Genomic DNA, 19611 nt, shown 5'->3' on the forward strand with positions numbered 1-19611 from the left:
GAACCACAAGCCAAGAATCTGCAAAATAGTGAAAGGACCTAGTGGATTTGGCTTCAGTTTGAACATGATCAAGAACAAGCCTGGACTGTTCATCAGTGAGGTACTAATGTAGAATGAGGAATAAGGAGAACCTCAAGTAGTCTGTCAGACAGCTTTCTCCCTTCCATCCTGCAAATAACATCCAAGAAAAGCCACAAAAGACAAGTCTCTTCTCCAGTGCCCTCAGATAAGAGCTGCAATTGTTAAAGTCAGGCTGACATTGTAGGAGCAAGATGAAAAATAAGTGCTATAAAACATTCTCATTCTGTTGGATGTCTAGAGGGAAGGGGAACCCAGCTTTTTGCAGCATTTTTGCTTTTATTCATGAGGCTGGCATACTAAAATTAGTATTTAAAATAGATTGGTCTGTAGAACATGGTAAATTTAAGAGAGATACCTTTTTGTCCCGCTCTACCTTCCTTCTCTGAATTCCACAGCTGGCAAAAGGCAACCCTCTAGTGCTTCAAATTACACCTGTGCCTTTTGCTTTCTTGAGAGGTTCCACTCATTACTAAGGAATCTGAGAAATGTAGCAAAGTTAACTTTAAAGTTACTGGACATGTACCTGCACATAATAAGAAAACCTGTTTTCCACTTGTCTTCATGATTGTACCATGCCACATTTCTATAATGAAAGTCTACCAAAATCAAGATGCATCTTAAATCTCAAAACGATGGGTTCCATGTTTATTATCTCTAGGCCTGTTGCCTCTCCCAATTCATTCCTGCCCCACCAATCTCCCCTTCCCCACAAGAGTCTACCTACCCATCACTTGTTAATACACCTTTCCAAGTTTTATGCCAATATCACAGTTTGAACTTGCCTTTGCAGGTACAAAAACATGGGCCAGCAGACACAGCAGGTGTGGAAAATAATGACTTCTTGGTGGAAGTGAACGGGGTGAATGTGACCAATGAATCCTACGACAACGTGGTGGCAAGAATCCAAGATGGTGGTGACAGACTCACACTACTGGTGTGCAGCAAAGATGCTTACAAATACTTCCAGAGCCAGAACATTCCCATCACAGCCTCTATGGCAGATCCAGTCCATGATGCTTCTGAACCTCCTGCTTATACAGAAAATCATCCGTCAGAGACAAAGAGAAACTCACCTGAACAAAGGGAAAGGGTGAGTAATACTGTATTAAGTAGATGTTGAGGGATCATCTAGGAGACAGGAAAAGAACTTTTTTCAGCTAGTATGCATTCCAGAGCTAGGATTTTAAACTTGAGCCTGGATTTTAAACTTGAGCCTGGATTTTTACAAGTCAGACTATGTTATTAAAAGGGAAGCCATGGTTTGATTATCATAAACAACTCTTCCTTTCCCCACACATAATACAGGTGAGTATCTTTAATGCAAGATTAAATCACAGCATGGATGCACATACAAGATATTTTATGGAACAAGATAATCCAAATACGGTAATCCTTAATTAAGATGGGGAAAAAAAAAAGCAATACAATCCTGAAAGTGCAGGTAAAAAAGTGCTTACATACAGCAAAAAGGATAAACCACTTTTGGGGAAATCAGGTGAAATATTTCAAACCAGATCATTTTGCAGAAGTAAGAGCAACTGATAGGTTATGATGACATTTTATAGGGAATGTGCTGATTTGAAACTATTTTACTCACTTCATGCCATTAGAAAGAATCTGAAGCGTGACAGAAGTCGGAAAAGACAGAAGGTATTTCTTCTTTAAACAGTAATTTTGAACCCTCTGTGTAATTTAAATATTTAAATGCTTTTCTGATCATGCAAAAAGAGACAGACAAGGAAGAATAAGACCAATACCATCTCCTATTCATTTTTCATTAGTCTTATCTGCAAATGTCCAGCTGCAAGTTTTTTTTCCCAAAGTTTCTTAGCCACCAAGCTGCATTTTGTAGATCTGAAGTTAGTACCACTTTTGGCTGCAAATTCAGCAGGTACGGGAATAAAACAATACGAAACCTCTATTGAACAGATTTCTCTCTAAATGTACTTAACCAAAAAGTGCTTCAACAACAAAAGTCACATTTGTTGGCTCATTCTGCCATTCAAACAAGTACATGATTAGTGCAAATAAAAATAGGAGTCCTTCATAAAACTGCAGACTATCAAGCATGTTTACAAACTAAAAATAATCAGAACGTATTTGTTACTCCTCTGCAGGCAAGTTCATCCTCCTCTTCACAATCAGCTGCCTCTACAAGAGCAGAAAGTGACGATGACACCAAGTTGTGAGGAGACAAACTATGCCAAGAATAAAAGAAGAAACCTTTGAAATCCTCTTTCTTCAATCATTCTTTGCTACTACACCTACCAGAACTTGACAGTTCCTAGGAGTGCCGTACCTGTAAGACTGCAATCTCTTGCTGAAATGCAGCTGCCCGAAATAAACATTTCAGTGCCACTTGCGTTCGTTTAACGCGCTGCAAATGTACTTCGTTGGCTTTCTGCCTTGTAAAGTTAGTCACTGACTTCTGTAAAGGCTTAAGTAACTAGAAGTATATCATTAAGTGTACTGCAGCAGAAGGCAGAAACATTTTAGATTCATTAAGCATCTTAGCCTTTTAAGGATAAGCTCTTAATAAAGAGCATCTGATTTCTCCCCATCTCCCAGGAGAGGCAGTTCTTCCCCTTATCCAAGTCCATCACCTCAATCTCTGCGGTGACTCTTCTCTGCTACACTTACAGCAGCACAACTGCTGTACAATGGCACAAGCCAAGGTTCTCTGTGCATTACACTGCTTTCTCCTGCTAACACAGCTTAATGTTGGAAAGAAATTTCTGCAAACTTCATCATTCCTCATTCAAGGTGTTTAAGCACTATTCTCTCCCCTCTGCATACAGTAGTCAGAATAGCAAACAGTCATCCACGTTTGTCTAACTCCAAGTCAACACCACATTGTCTTGAATGTGATATAAATGGCTCTGTAGTACTGCTGCTGTATACTTTGCCTCTTGCTGTACATCGAAGACAACACAGAAATAAATTGTTTAGAGTGGCTATTTTCCTCCCCCAGGTCTTACTCTTACCACCTGATTTATGTTCCAGAACAATTTTAAAATAAAACAAAGCCTAGAAGAGTGGCAATGTGTATTCTTCTACAGTAGCCCATTTCCCCTTCCTGATGTAGTTCAAGGAATAAAAGTAAAATTTATTTGTGTGACTTAAATTTACTTTTATGCCTTGAATTACATCAAGAAATGGGCTACTGTAGAAGAATACACAGGTTGTGATGAACACCAAATTTGCAGCATATAAACTCAACAAACTTGTAACATAAGGCAAAGAAGGCATAGTTGTGTTCTTTGACTTCACACTGAACATTAGCAAACAGGAATCCAAAACCTCTGTCCCATTTATGCAGGGAGAGAAAACAAAGTTGAGACTCAGCACCAGAAAGCTCATCTCCAGCTCCTAATGACAGTAGGCACTAGTGATACACACCAGCATACATTCCCTACAGAAATGGAGTGAAATTCTCTCCGCTTCTGCCAGGAAATAAATCCTACACACTTTCTGGCTCACTTCCAGCCAAAAATCTGGGGCTGACAAAAAACAACTGTGATGCTTGCAGGAGATATTACAAAAGCTTATTTAATTCCACAGACTCAAACATTCAACTCCCGAATTGCCATCCTCTGAATCCCAATTATGAGCTGATTTGCAAAAGAAAAAAAATCACATCTCCTTGGTGCCTTCTACAGAGATGTTCTTCTAACAGTAAGGTATCTTATGTCAGACAGCCCACCACACCAGTTTCGATACCACTGGATACTGGTGTACCATGGAGTGTCCTTATTCCTTGGCAATGAATTCACATTCAATACGTCCATTCCCTTTCCTTCAAGCTGTGGCACCTTAACGAAATGAGCCACAGAGCTTGATGATGACATGTGTGGAAGTTCAAAGAGCCAGTTACACTGTTGGAACACACAGAACAGTCCTGGCTCTCTTCAAGTTTTGCAGTCCACAGGAGTTTCAGCAGTGCAGTTGGAAGGACAGAGAGCAGTGAGTGACTGCAGTCCTTATTTAGAGGGCCATATGCTTTTCTGGGGCTTGTTTGTGTGCTAAATAGAGGAAGAGGATACTGGACAGGGCACTAACGAGGAATATCACATCAAACCAACGATGATAAAAGTTGAACTGGAGCTCTCCCAGGACTTCTGTAATAATAGTGCGATACTCTAGAGGCATACTCATCCGGATCAGGAGCACTGATGACACAAAGTACATACCCTGCAAAGTAAAAAAGAGAAGGTAGTTAATGTTTCACAATTAGCTGTGTGGGTCAGCATACAAAGATTTTATTATGTGCATATGTACCCATAGAAATATGTATGCATGCATAAATGTATAGAGGCATGCCCATGGTTCCACATACTCACCATTATCTGTGCTAAAAGCAGAACGATAACATTGGAGGATTTGCTGCTGGAAATGGCATAGAAGAACTAGAGGAAAAAAAAAAAAAAAACAAAACATTGGAAATAAGCAGTCAGCTAAGTCTGATGTGATGTGCTTTAAGACAGCACAAATGGTATATAACATTCAATATTTTTTAAGGAAAATTTATTTATTTATTTATTTTTAAAAGACACTTTCTGGAGGGGTGCCTGCACCCTACTTTCAGAAACCTGTAGTTTTAGTCTTAAAACCAAATCTCCCTAAGCCAGTGGCACCATGTGATAGAAGTCATAGAACAATATACATTGAAGTTTAAGCATAGGTATCACAAAGCCAGGTCAAGACAATGAGTCACATGTCTCTTCAGTTAATGCCTTTCCAGTCCTACCAGTAGCTCAAATTAAGCATTCTAAATTCTTTTAATCATCACCTCATCAACCTTACTAATAAGCCCTGGCTACAGCATCATTTTCAACCCCTGTTTACATTTAACATCTACATCTCTTCCTGACAGTAATAACAATAGACACTGAGTGGGGAAATATATTGCAGAAGGTATTTTTCCTCTCTTCCTCCCTCTGCAAGTATTTATATTCATATATTTAAAACAAAAATATGTATTAAAACTTTATACAGTATTTGTCCCATCTAAAGTTAAAGACCTGATACCTGCTTTCCTGGTCCAAAACCATGTAAGACTCCTGGCTCTTACCTTTGTGAGTGTGATTAACAATCCTCTGATAGAGGTAACAATGATTATTCCAACAAGAATAAAGGAAATGTGCTGAGACCAGAATTTCACCTGTATCAACAAGAAGAATACAGTTAAATCTCTAACACTAACTCCATTTACACCACATTGTAGAGCTGCTAATTCTTCAGGGTCTTTGTATTTCCTAATTGAGCAGATACCCATTGTAGACAGGTTTATACAGCAGATATTTTCACAAACACACTAGCAATTGTTTACTTCAAACACACGAGAAAAATAGATTTAGCTTACACCAAGAACAAAGAACCCCATATTCACAGGGATGTATTTAAAAAGTGTAAATGAGAGAATACCTGTGTGCATGAGCGAGCACAATCATTCTGTAGTTAAATGTATTAATCTAAGCAAGCTGAATAACTGTTTCCATTTGCCCAAAACAAACAAGCAAATCACTGCCTCTCTGGCAAGGCTACATTACCACCCCAGCATAAAATCAGTGTGAAAGCAAAGTTCATGGTGCATTTTCCCTTCCTTCTCAATAAGTCAGAAGTCAAAAGACCTGTTTTCTCAGGGCTCTATCACTCTGTCCCTATCAGCAGTATGATTTTATTTAGATAAGACAGGAATTGCTGAAAAGACTGCAAGAACTAATAAAGTCTCACATCAAACTGTATTCCCAGATAATTTACAGTGATCTCAATTCCTCTTGTGACTGGATCAGTCTTCCCCACACGGTCAAACACAATATTGATGGTTGCCTGCAAGAGAGAGATGGATTTACATTGAAACAAGAAAACAAAATCATACCTCACTGCTACACGTGGGACATACACGTGACTCCTGCTTTGTGTCACCAAGGAAAGGGTGGTTGGATTGTCCAAGAAGGTGCAAAACGCACACATGGAAGAATTGCTTGACTAAGTTAAACTATCACAGCTCCATACAAAAAAAGACAGATCCAGAGCTTTATTCCAACCAAGGACTGGTTTCTTTCAACAAAAGCAGGATTTTAAGGAAACTGGAGCATTACTTGATGGACTGCACGTATAGCATAATCTATGCAGGGTGTGACATTTGCATACGTCTACATAAAATGCATTAAAATATTCACATACCATGAAGATTTTCCAGACACAATAGATGGAGAAAAAATAACCCAAAAAATTAAAGTATTTTCCCTGGAAAGTTTTGGAGTACTCTATTCTCTCCTGCAAATACAAAAAAAGGGAAGGGGAACAGAACACAAAAGAAAAAAAACATATCATTTCCACAGCCACCCACAACACAACATTTTAATGGAGCAGCAATAGTAGCAGACACAGCTTTATCCTTCTATACCTCTTAATTCAAAAGTTTCTGAACTCAAAAGTTATAATTCAAAAGTCTCTGGCTCTGGGGACATGGGGCATACTCCTGTATGTATCTGAACTGGAAGGAAACTGCCATCAAGACCCCAAATTAAAGAAACAGATTCTCACTCCACCACATCTAAACATTTCAACATTTACTGCTCAATAGCTTTTAATTTCTTGTAAAACATTCTCTTTCAGACTACTCTGGGCTCCCAACACCCATCTGGGCAGTTACTTGGTTATGTACCTTTGTTGCGTGCAAGTCAGCAGTTTCCAGAAAAAGCTGCCGACTCAGCTCTTCTAGGGCATCCACTTCTTGCTGGATAAGGGACAGATCTGGCAAACCAGCACAGTCAAGGCTAGAACATGTCACTAATTCTTTATTAAAAACAAAACATTCTCCACCTTCAGCTCAAGGGCCACATCTAATGGTTTGACCACTTTTTCGATCCAGATCAGTTTTCTGATTCAGTCTTAATGCTCCTTATTAATACTGAATCCAAACAAATCTCAAGGATATAGATATATCTCACACTACTCCATTTTAAGAAGGTAAGCAGTACAGAGTATTGAGGCAGTCACACAACAAGCTCTTTATTCCTCTGCCTAAGGAACACAGTGCAGAATAGAACCAGAGCTCTCAAAAGCTGCTGCTCTACTTTGATCAGTGTCCCTTGTCACTGAAGTGCATCTCACATTATGTCACTCCCACATCATCTTTATAAACAAAACTGCTGAGTAACTGCTCCAAGAGAATAGTGATTATTATGAAGAGTCTTGTCAAATAGCCAAACTCTGATTTTAACAGCTAGTGGGAAAGGAGAGGAAGAGTCCTCAGCCTTAAATAGACAAACTGCACATTTTAGGTGGTCTGGCAGAAATTGCTGGTAGGCAACTGTAAGTTGGAGAAAAACAGACCCTTGTAATTCCCAACAGATTCCTTCTGTCCCTTTCACGTGGGCAGAGCAAGTTCTGTTCACCTGCTCCTCCGCATCCTTTTGTCACACTGCTATAGCACCAGTGGCCAGCCTGTATCATGAGAACAACTCATTTGGTCAACAAGTTGCTTCCTGCCTTTCCTCTTCCCACAACTTTCCATATGGCCAGAAAGCCAACTATAGCTTAGGTAAATTGTTCCAGCACCTCAGGGCAGCGTTTTGCTCAAGTACATCACAGGTTCTCCACCCTAGAAGAGTATATTTCAAGTAAGGAGAAAAATATACATGCAGGTCAGTCACAGGAGCAGAGGATACACCAGAGCAGAAAGTTGCCTCCCACATCAGTGATGTGATGGGGTGGACATCTGCAATGTGACAACGTAAGTGTGCACATCTGTCCTGTGCTGTACACCTCAACCACGCTGATGCAACAGCACATTTATAGGGCAGGGCAGCAGCTCCCTGTGGGTACAACTCCCAGCTGTGTCACAGTAAAACTGTGTGCCCAACCCCTGGGCAAAAGGTCAGACAGTACAGTGCTAGAGAGCAAACTTCCCAGGAGACATTAAGCCTTCTTGCTCAGGCTCATGGAACGTGTTGAAACACAAATGCTTTGTAACTGGCCCAACTAACATGCTTCCTTTCAAAACAGAATGCTGGAGCCACCTCCCCAGGCAGGTGCCAGCACGCAGGTCAAGGATACTTTCACTGCCTGCAACAGATGTTGTAACACTTTTTATCATTCCCCAGAAGCCAGTGGGTTTGTTATGCACTTCTCCTCTCTGGAACATTGTCCTATGAGCCACTGCTATCCTGAAAGAACAGAAAACACAAGTCTTTAGGAATAAAGTATTTTTATAAAAGATCAAAACAACAACAACAAAAAAAAACAACACCCCAAAAAAACCACAAAAATCCTTAGAAGACATTGTTAAATTAAATTCACTGCAAACAGATGCCCCCCCCCCTTTTTTTTCCCCCCCTGCCTCTAAGCACCAATCTTGCTTCATAACATTATCTTGATTAGCTCTGGAGTAGAGCCCAGATCTAATCAAGAGAGATTCAATGAGACACTTTCCAAGACTTCCATTCAGGATCCTACTTCAATCCTTACAGGGATTTAAACCAAATTAAAAATAAAAATTCAAATGGATTTCTTAGTTGTACAAGTAGTCGCTTTCCTTTCCTCAAATACATGACTGTGCTATCTCAAGTTCAGGAATCAAGAGACTCCTCATGCTCCTCTCTCCCCTTGAACACCTTTTCTTTATCACTGCACACCCGCCTCCTCCACGGAAGTGTGAGCGATGGATGGTATGCAGCAGCACTCTCTGACACGCTGCCACTCACTACTGGGCTGCATGACAAGCTGTCATGAATCACAGAATCACAGAAATCCGTTATTGGATTGAACCACTGGACTCTTCAGGCAATCTGAACGTGACTCCTAAAGCCAATTCCAACACTAGGGCAGCAGCTGCGTATTGTCCGTCACGCTCCCGTGTGCGCTGCCGCGTAATCCCCCACGAGCGGCGCTGGCTTCTGGCCTCATTCCCCTCACATTTCTCTCCATTGAAATTTGTCAGCCAGTTATCCACTCCTAAGCTGAAAACTATTCAGAGGATTGTCAAGGCGATCCATGATTCAACAGTGTTTAGGCCCTTTCTTCTAGCTGCAGCCAGTATTGCTACATTTGGCACTGAGCCCTCTTCAAGGTTGTTGATAAGCAGTGTAATAGAAAGGGAAAAATATAAATAAATTCACCCCTCCAGCAAAAGAAACACCCTTGGGGCATCCCACATAACACACATACGGCCACAGACTACCAATAAAAGAGATCTTAGAACGAGCCATTCATCCCAATAGCTGCCAAATATAATAACTGCATTTTTAATCCTTGCTTTCTTCCCAGTACTCGATTCACACGTCCCATCCCAAACAATCCACAGCACTGCAGCAAAAATGCAGCTACATCAAGCTGAAGTACAAGGTTGTAAGTATACAAAGGCAAATCTTTTCTTCTGAGAGGTGACAAAAGATCTCTTTATCCACTCAGGAGTTCTGAAGACCTCACAGAAAGGATCCACAAGTAAAAAATGACACAGCCTGCCTGTGTAGTATGTGATGTATCTACTCAGATAGGCTGATTTGACTCTTAACACAAAGTAAAATGAAGCAATGATGTCACAGAATCTAGGCATTTCAAACCTGAGGCTTAGTAATGTCACACCTGCAAGGATAAGCATAAAGAACCTGCCAACCTTAGAGGAGAGTTGCCATCAGGCTTCACTTGATTACACTCAGGAAGGAGAGAACAATCATTCCTGCGCAAAAAGCATCAGGGAAAACAACAACTATCTCCTCCTGACAAGGAAGCCAGTATGAATAAGGGTTGGTATGAGAAGAAATGTCCAGATCAGCAAAGAAAACAAAAAAAGCTTCATGTTCTATCACCTTGTAACTCCTGTGTGCATTGAGAAGCTCTGAATTATCAGTAGTACTGAAAAGATAGATGGTCAGTAACTGAGGATTTACAGAACTATGGCATTTACCCTACGCTGTGAAACGCTGCGATTCCCACTTGTTCTGCCAAACCATCTGGGTTGCATTGGGACTGATACAAATCGAACTTTATAAGCTCTGCTTTACATGAGAAAATAGTTCAATTATGCAAACCACTGCTCCCTGTCCAAGGAAAAAGAGAACAAAACCTACAGAACTCGAGCTTCTGCTATGTCTTGCATGTTTCTGAGGCAATACAGTTCTGGGGGTTGGTTGTTTGTTGGGTTTGTTTTGTTGTTTTAGGTTTTTGTTTGGGTAAAACAAACACCCACAAATACATGAACTTCAGTATAATCCCCAAGTGGTTAACACACTTTACATGGCTCTTCATAACAGAAAGTTGCTATATTCAGAAGATTCCCTGGCCATAGGAATGCAAGAAAGGGTTAGTCAGTGACAAGTCCCAGAGATCCTTACTTTTACCCCAACATCACCCTCCCTGAAGCAGAGGTCCAAAAAAAAGCAGCACTACACACTATCTTTTAACTCCAAAGACAGTATTTTAGTATGCCCATAATCCATTAAATCAATTAAACCCAAATAATTAAATTATCTCACTATTTACTGTCTCACACATGACCACAAGGACTGAGTTAACAGTTGTTAACAACTTCATGTTTTCAAAGAGGAAGAAAAGAGTTATGCTTTATCTGTACTTTCACGTACTAATACTGATCAGCAGATATGCATGCTGGTAACTAATTCTGCAAGGTTAGACTATCTAAAAGCTCCTTTGTCATAAGTCAAAAGGTTCCATTCAAACATTCATGTGCCAAAAGTAAAGCTTTGGGGATTGCTGTGAGAATTCAGACAGTCAAACCTTTGAAGTTTGTTTGAATGTTCATTGTATTTACTCTGTACAATTAGTAAAAGGCATGCTACCTGTAACTGGTAACAGATTAAAATCTTTTCAGTGTAAATGAAATTACATTGTTTCCAAAAGGAGCTTTTTTTGCTACTTTTTACCCTAATCTGTGCCACTGCAGGAAGAAAGGGCACTATTTAGTGCACATCTGGGAGAAAAAACCCAAAGTTGTCTATCAGGCCAGAATGAAACACCACACAGCTTAGCCACCTCTTTCACTGGAACACATAGCTCTGAAAGGACTAATAATTTTGGTAGTCTGAAGAACCACCTCATACCATACTGACTGAAAAATCCTTGAAAGAAATCATTTCAGGCTACTGCTGCCTTCTCACCTTTTTTTCTTGCTAACAATCATGTCCATAGTCTGAAGGAGTCGTCGCTCCAAAGCCAGAATATCTGCATCTGTCACATTCCTGCAAAATGAAGACACCTAATTAGACCTGCTACCCCATCTCAGAGGAAATAAGCACATGCCCATGAAACAAGGGAGAAGCCTGTGTGAGGAGAACACACTTCAGCAATGGAAATGCTTCTACCATGTAGACAAGGCAATAGCTAGATTCAGAAAAGAAGTTATGAAAAAAAACTTGAAACAATGCCACAGGAAAAGCAGAAGAATCTCATAAAGGTGGACAAAATATTTTACAAGGCTGCAGTTACCTGAGAAAGTAGGACATGTAAGTGTACGGACAGTTGACAGCCCCAAATCCTGACAGCAAAGCCATGAGTGTCACCCCAATCACACCCACGCGGCTGATGAGCTGTTCTATGGACAGGATTCCTGAGAGAGGATAAACATGATGTTAGTAAACTTGCTCCCTTCACTCTGCTCCCCTCTTGGTGCCTTCACAACATAACACACACAGAGCTGCTTCCTCAATCCAACTGCCTTCCCACTGCAATGACCAGAGGTCAGAATTACAGACAGGGACTATGAAAAGAAAGACCCAGAAAGGCTCCCTCAGAGAGCACGTCACCATGCTTAGAAACAGGGATGGGAAACTCTAGCTGTGAAGAAGCTTAAGACAGATCTGGAGAGGACTATCAGTCAATATTTTAGTTCTAAATCAATAAAACTAATATTAGTGTTCGCACTTTGCTGAGGTGGGAACACAGATCACACACCAGACACTATAAAGGAGGCATCTTCCACAAAGTCACTTCTGCAATAACCAGGATAAGAGTTACCAAAAACAGTTAGTCCTGGCAAACTGGCCCAAAAATGTCTGAACCATAAAAAGGAAGCCCTAATCTGTCATTAGAAGTCACCCCTCCAGATCAGACACAATTTGTGCTCGTAGGACAGTGGAGTTATGACATCATGGGAAGCTTACGCTGCTCTTGGCTGTTCAATATTCATCTTGTGGTAACACACAAGTTGTTGAGGTGACCACCAACAAGGCATGGAGGCTAAAACATACAGCCATGTAATACAGCATGGACACTAAGCCTGTGCTGTAACCAACACCAAGAGCTGAAGTTGCATTTATTCTTCTCAGTCACCAAACACAGAGCTCAACCTGCCTTCTCTCAGGATACAGTGCCATGTGCTACTCAACACCACTCCCTTTTTAGGGAGCTAGTTATAGAGCAGCTGCCACACACAGCACATTTGAAGCTTACACGATTGCAAAGCTGAGATGGCCAAGCGCCAAACCACATTTCATGCTTCAGAGAAAGGGAATAAATGATGAAAACGAGGCAAAAAGATTTCACAAAGGGAGACTGAGACACCCAGTCATGTGCAGCTGCACAGAGATTTACACGAGCTACAGAATGTGCTACAATACACTGGCCTTTTGCCCCACACACTGTCAGACAGCAGCAGTTAAAACAGAGGTGCCTTCAAAATGACATGACAATGCTTCCCCGTAAGCATTTACCTGATCACCCTACTCTTGTGATCAGGTAAATGAATGTTTTAGCAACTCAGATAAAGAGTTTTATCAGGGTACTAGTATGTAACTGGGTAAAGCAGAACCTCTGTTCTACTACAAGTTCCCAAACTCAGGTCTACTAAACAAGATACAGACCAACTGGTGCTGGAGCGTGTCCAGAGAAGGGCAACGGAGCTGGGGAAGGGTCTGGAGCACAAGTGTGATGAGTTCACGGCTGAGGGAACTGGGGTTGTTGAGCCTGGAGAAAAGGAGGCTGAGGGGAGACCTTCTGGCTCTGTCCAGCTACCTGAAAGGAGGGTGCAGAGAGGTGGGGGTGGGTCTCTTCTCCCAGGTAACAAGTGATAGAACAAGAGGAAACGGCCTCAAGTTACACCAGGGGAGGTTTATATCGGATCTGAGGAAAAACTTCTTCACCCAAAGGGCAGTCAGGCATTGGAGCAGGCTGCCCAGGGAGGTGGTGGAGTCACCTTCCCTGGAGGGATTTAAAAGACGGGTAGATGAGGTGCTCAGGGACACAGTTTAGAGGTGGAATTGGTGGTGTTGGGTTTATGGTGATCTTAAAGGTCTTTTCCAACCACTGCCATCCTGTGATTCTACTTGAAAGGGCCCCACCACTCAGCACGATTCCCCAGCTGCAGCAGACCACCACACACACAGGTGAGCAGCGTGGGGCACACTGAGAAACACACTACAGGTGAGGCACTACAGCATGAAGGGCTCATTAAGCACAGCCTCCTGTCATGTCTCTCTCCACAACAGGATCCCACTGGTCTGAATTGGGCCACCATCACATGATAAAGCCCAGCAGCAGCCTTGTCCATACATGCAGAACAGCAGCACAACAGCAGTGAAAAAAAAGTTAGAGCAAAGGATTCTAGGGTTGTCCACACCTGGTAGGATAAGGCACTGTACCACTGTTCAGTGGAGGTATCATCCTGTAAAGCAAGAGTTAAAAACCAGAAAACAGCCCACTACCAGTTCTGGAGATTTGCAGTTGTTACACAGCTTCACAGAGCCTTTCAGTGATCTGAAGAGGATCACCTAAACCCCAAGGCTGGTTCCCACTGGGTTGTTATTATTATATTCTGCCAACTCAAGCACCTTCTGCAGCTCAAAGTGGATACATGTTTTTCTTGGCAGCGAAACACTGGGCAGAGGGATCTGCACTATATATATATACTGGCTGTTGTATTTCAGAGGCAAATGACACCATCACAAAACACAGATCCAAACTTTCTCTTAGGAAACTTTTAGAATCACAGATGAAAAGGTGAGCAGACTCTACAACAGTTGGTATCCTTCAATTTCTCTCTTACAGATTAGTAGAGAGTGAAGTATCCTCCTAGAAAGCAGAAAGATTAAGCTGAGGGTTGGTTATGTGGACAGGTTCATCAATTGGAGTGAAACTGACTGAATTTCACCTGCTGAGAACAATACACAAACAATTTTCCAGTGCAACACAAGTTACACAGGAAATCCAGGTGACAAACAGCCCTGTTCCTACAGTGTCATCAGACACACTGAGGTGCCCAAAGGATTCAGTACAGTTATGCACATGTTAACAAGCTCTGTTGGACCCAAACCAACACAAGTATCTTCACACTATAAATCCTCTCGGTTCCATGACTGCAATGCAGAGACACCCAAGCTAATTCTGCATGTTCTGGCATCCAGCAGAACCCACCAACTCCCTCAGGCAGTGCACGAAGCTGAACTGAAGCTAGCACACACTGCCAGACGTGTTGCTGGCTACAGTCTATACAGCTCTGGTGTTTTGTCAACTGGAGAGCCACCTGTGTTAAACTGGTCTGAACTCTGTCACAAGAAACAGTCATCTGGCTGAAAAGAGTTGGTTGTCATCTCTCTTCTTACAGAAATTAGCTTCACTCTCCACATGAAAAAAAAACCCCACAAGTAAATTAAAAATGTAATCAACTTTTCATGGAGATGAAGGAAAGTCCTTCCAAAAGCACACTGTGTTCTTACACACCCAAGGTACTGCCAGGACTCGTTCACTTCCCTAAGTTTTCCTGTGGTATTGGAAGAAAACTAATGCAGATAATTCAAGGTATATCCACCCATTTCTGTTACTCTGACAACCTTCAGATTGCTGATTCCAAAGCAGAGCAGACCCTCAGTTGCAAGAAATACCTTCTACAGTCCCAACTGTAGAGCTGAGATAACATAATAATAGCTCCAAAATACAAGTGAGATAGCAAAGCCTGTTTTCAGGAAGGAAGGAATGAGCAAGAATATGAAACTCACCATGTTTTGGGCTGAGGATAGGAAATGGATCCCCCAACTTCCAGAAGAAATACATGAACGTCAACCACAGAACACACGCGAAAAGCAGTTTCTGTCTGTGCACTAACAGAGAGAAAAACAAAACAACACAACAGTATTTTAGAGAAGTTCTTCCTTTAAGGCTTTTTCAAGCTTGCAAAGTTGCTACATTGGTCCAAAGTCTGGCTTGAGCACAGCTGGTCAAAACAAGTGTCAACTGACAGAGCCACAGCTAGCAGCATGCACCACCTCAGTCCCTACAGAACCAACTCCTTGAGACACCGCCGTCTGCAAGAGCCAAGGCAGCAACACACCACCTTAGCTCTTCCCCACGGATGTATGAAGAGGGCTCCACTATCAACAGGGGACCACTGAGCTGCGTCTTTCTTGTGTGACCCCAAACATGGAATTTGGAAACTTCATCTTCATGCCAACACTACACATTTAATACTCCCAACCTACATGTCTAAGTTGAATACAAAAGAGCCATGAATATCAATAGCTCAAGGGTAAATGTCAATTAGTGCACAGAAAAGGCTCCATCTAGACAGTAGCAACCAAAAAAAACCACCCCAAAAGTAATTTATTGAGCCATTTATTGAGCTTTTCTGCCCCAAGAGTAATACACTGAGCTTCTCTGCCTCATTTCTTTTACCCCCAAGCAGAACACCACTGCCTTGCCAAGGCTTCCAGGGTTTGGCTGGAAGCTTAAAATTGTAACAGAACAAATTCCAGAAACATTACTCTAAAGTGCTCAACTTTATCAAAACCCATAAAGAAAAGCTACATTTGTTGGGGTCATGTAAAGTATTTCCTAACTGCTGAATAAACAGTTCATGCTAAAGCATTAAGTTCCAAAGAGAAGTTAGGTAGACAGAAGAAAGGCAGAGGAAGGAGGGAGTTATGGGGGTAGTGACCAACACAAGTGTCTCTCAGAAAAGTCATCTCTCATTTGTACGTGTAGTCTCTAATTAGCAGCCCCACGACCATAAACCAAGTACTCACACAATCTGATGTTGCTCACAATGAAGTAACCGATGTAGAAGGGCACCATGAAGACCAGGATGAGCAAAATGACACACAGGTTCAGCTTCCAGTGAAAATATCGAGAGCTAAAATAAAGCCAAAATACCAATTAGCTGTAACACAACAAATTTCTCAGAGACAATCGCATGTCAGTGCAATCCTGTCAGCCCAGCATAAGGGATTTTGTTTGTTGTTTGGCTTGGGGAGAAGAAGCTGCTTGTTTTAGGGTTTTGGTTTGGTTTTTAATACAGATCTCAAGACTGTGTATTTCAAAATTAACATCTATCCATAAAAAGACAGTGAGCTATTTTATCAAATACTGTATTTTCTACGGTGACTAATACCACTTGCAGTGTGATTCATTTGATTTACTGCTCATCCAATTGAACAGTACAACAAAACTGTAAGCAAGAATTAATATTGTAATGAGTGGCTGAGTCAAAAAAGGGCTAATTAAAATGGAAAAGATTCTAAATATTTAATGTTCATAATTCAACATATTTCACTTCCAAGTGAGTTGTCTCATGTGCAAGACATTGCAAAGCAAGAATTTAAAGACACATATATGGCATCCTGGGGGGCATTAGAAGGGGTGTGGTTAGTAGGTCGAGAGAGGTTCTCCTCCCCCTCTGCTCTGCCCTGGTGAGGCCACATCTGGAATATTGTGTCCAGTTCTGGGCCCACAGTTCAAGAAGGACAGGGAACTGCTGGAGAGAGTCCAGCACAGAGCCACCAAGATGATTAAGGGAGTGGAGCACCTCCCTGATGAGGAAAGGCTGAGGGAGCTGGGTCTCTTTAGCTTGGAGAAGAGGAGACTGAGGGGAGACCTAATTAATGTTTACAAATATGTTAAGGGCAAATGTCAGGGGGATGGAGCCAGGTTCTTCTCAGTGATGCCCAATGGTAGGACAAGGGGCAGTGGGTGTGAGCTGGAACGCAGGAGGTTCTGCTTAAACTTGAGAAGAAACTTCTTTACAGTGAGAGTGACAGAGCCCTGGGACAGGCTGCCCAGGGAGGGTGTGGAGTCTCCTTCTCTGGAGACATTCAAGACCCGCCTGGACGCCTTCCTGTGTGATCTCATTTAGGTTCCTGCTCCAGCGGGGGGATTGGACTGGATGATCTTTCGAGGTCCCTTCCAATCCCTGACATTCTGTGATATACTAAAATGATCAGCTCTGACCAAAGGAGTCAAATGCAGCTGAGGTTCATCTTGGCTGAACTGAATTTTCACTTAGCTTGAGTAGAAAAATACACATCCTGTGCCCAATAGTAACTCATATCCTCTTTATGCCTCAGGGAAGGAGAGGTTATGAGGATCCTCATCACTTTTTCTTAGCTAATTCAGAGGCAAACATTTTCATCTGTATTGATGTCCAGCCCTTTATTGAAGCTTATAAAAGCATTCTCCTCAGTGATCTCTCCGGCTGCAAGCTCTGCAGATTAATAACACACAGTCAGAACTAACATTACCTTTTATCAGTTTTGTACTTCCTGCCTTTCAACTCCTTTGACTGCTCTCTTACACTGGTACGATGAGAGAGGATAAATAGGAAACCCAGCCAGCCTCTACGTGTTACTGTTCTATCTTCTCCTTCCTACCGACTTCTGAAGCAGACAGTTTTTAACATCTCCTTTATGTAGAAGTCCTCGCCCTGTGTCAAGGGAGGATGCGCCTTTGATTCACAAATCCTGTATTATTACAGAAGTAGTTTTCACTCTGTAATTAGATTCACATCTTACTGCTCTGACCACCACAGAAAAACTAGCACTTATAGTTTCTATAGTCCTTAACATCTGAAAAGTGATCTTCAGCATGATCTGAAGCTTCGCAACACTCCCATAAAAGAAATCATCTCTTTTCAATTCACAAATGGAGAAAGTCAAAGACTAAAGCCTTGCCCTAAGGAGCTAGACCACACTGATAGCAACTCCGTGAAGAATCGGGAGTTTATGGCTTCTAGTCTCATGTTCCGTCAAAGAAACAAATCCTGCTGCTCCCACATCTTTGTTGAGAATTTTCTCACACCATTTCCCCAAGCCAAGACTAATCCACTAATTCACTCAGAAATTGGACTGAAGCTGCGGAACACAAGGCAGGCCAGTCCTTGAGCGAGCTCCCAGACTCACCTGCTATTCAGCACCCCTAAAATCTCAAAGATGATGAGTTCAAACATGGTACAAGAGAAGGCAAAAGTCACGGAAAAGATCACCTGGACCACGTACTGTCGCACCTGCAATGGAGAAAACAAGCCAGAGACATCAGGCATTTCCACTCCTAGAATGGCACCCCAATATCCCTCAGGTAACAAAAAATAAATCACAAGGGACATCCCTCAGGTAACAAAAAACAAGTCACAAGGGACATCCCTCAGGTAACAAAAAACAAGTCACAAGGTACAACGGCACACAAGTGGGTTTCTTGCTTCGAGGCACCTTGCCCTTTATCTAAGCAGGAAGAAACCAAACAGCCTGTTAGAAAGCAGAGGGCAAACTGGGAAGTTGCTCAGGATTATGCTGGTTGCAGCTGGGAAGTTGCTCAGGATTACACTGGTTGCAGCTGGGAAGTTGCTCAGGATTACACTGGTTGCAGCTCCCAGCACATGTAACAGAGATGCCTTACACAGATGGGATGTCAAGCATGCAACGCCCCACGTCAACCTGACTAAGGACAGACCCTCGCTAACAGAGCTCTGTGATCTTCACCTGAGGTTTAAAAATAAGGTTCACATCAGAAACCTTTTTGGGTCTGAATTTGGCTCACACTTAAGGCACCTCTGACCTAGACTTTATTCTCTCATACCCCTCTAGGGATAAGAGAATACAATAGTTTTATCCCATCTGATCCTCATAAACAATCCAGCCACAGTGAGCACACCTCACTCAGTTTAAAGTTAACGACTTAATTTGATTTTGTCCCAAAAATTTTACAATTATGTAAGGTAGGCTAACTCAAGTAAAAGGCAAACTGTTTCCTATTGCCCCTGCATCTCCTCCAGGTTTTTTCATTTAATAGTGGCCAATATGGAAACATTCACTGGCCCCAGAAGAATCCATTTCCTCAGATATCTAGGAATCTTTCAAATAGAAGCACAAGAGGAAATTAAAAAGAAAGTAATTGTAGAAAAAAAAAATAAAAAATATGATAAGGGGGCTTAAAGATTGGGAAAAGGCCAAATGTAGTTTCAAAAATATTTCTATAATTGGGAGTGATTTTTAAGATGCAGAATTGTAATGAAAGGCTCCTCCTCACCTCATAATCCTTGAAGAGCTTACGCATGAAGAACAGCCACCCAAATCCAAAGAACAGCACCTGCAGAAGAGATGAAACACTTAACATTTGTATCCAGCGACTTGCAAAATACAAAGCTACTCCAGTACTGACTGTAGATGGAGGAAAAGAGCTGGGCCAAAGTACCCAAGACCCACAAAAGATTAAAATTTGCCATGGTACCATGTAGAGAAGAATATCTTAATTATTCAAGTGCAGCAGACACAGAAGGCTAAAGCCTTACAGAAGATCCAGTCAAGACAG

General features: G+C 41.8%; 2 protein-coding genes across 2 annotated transcripts in view; one reads left to right on the forward strand and one right to left on the reverse strand.

Moving 5' to 3' along the window:
• Nucleotides 1–2270, forward strand: part of PDZK1 (PDZ domain containing 1) — a gene marked incomplete at its 5' end in the record, with an annotated part of 5099 nt that extends 2829 nt beyond the window's left edge. The window contains 3 exons of the mRNA XM_029086708.1: nt 1–100; nt 872–1171; nt 2199–2270. The exon at nt 1–100 is cut by the window's left edge and continues 89 nt beyond it. Coding sequence (XP_028942541.1) covers nt 1–100; nt 872–1171; nt 2199–2270 — 472 coding nt within the window. The remainder of the gene's footprint in view (nt 101–871; nt 1172–2198) is intronic.
• A 1348-nt stretch (nt 2271–3618) lies between these two features.
• LOC104530328 (Golgi pH regulator) lies at nt 3619–19398 on the reverse strand. The gene is made up of 13 exons (XM_010174883.1): nt 19330–19398; nt 18207–18310; nt 16059–16165; nt 15036–15137; nt 11533–11653; nt 11205–11285; nt 8146–8255; nt 6752–6840; nt 6268–6360; nt 5815–5910; nt 5153–5242; nt 4422–4487; nt 3619–4272 (listed from the first exon to the last, which is right to left on the reverse strand). Exons 1-13 carry the CDS (start codon nt 19354–19356, stop codon nt 4066–4068), a joined length of 1293 nt encoding a protein of 430 aa, XP_010173185.1. The 5' UTR covers nt 19357–19398; the 3' UTR covers nt 3619–4065.
• Nucleotides 19399–19611: the final 213 nt, after the last annotated feature.

Source organism: Antrostomus carolinensis, unplaced genomic scaffold (genome assembly GCF_000700745.2).
Source record: "Antrostomus carolinensis isolate BGI_N321 unplaced genomic scaffold, ASM70074v2 scaffold13459, whole genome shotgun sequence".
Taxonomy (NCBI): domain Eukaryota; kingdom Metazoa; phylum Chordata; class Aves; order Caprimulgiformes; family Caprimulgidae; genus Antrostomus; species Antrostomus carolinensis.

Excerpts from the sequence above, each read along its gene's own strand:
- LOC104530328 (XM_010174883.1), bottom strand. The coding sequence starts at position 19,356 with ATGCGTAAGCTCTTCAAGGATTATGAG. Across the intron at positions 6,841-8,145 it reads ATCTGTTGCAGGCAGTGAAA|ATCTGTCCCTTATCCAGCAA; the intron begins GTATCCTTGACC and ends CTGGTTTGCCAG. Across the intron at positions 6,361-6,751 it reads CTGACTTGCACGCAACAAAG|GAGAGAATAGAGTACTCCAA; the intron begins GTACATAACCAA and ends TTGTATTTGCAG.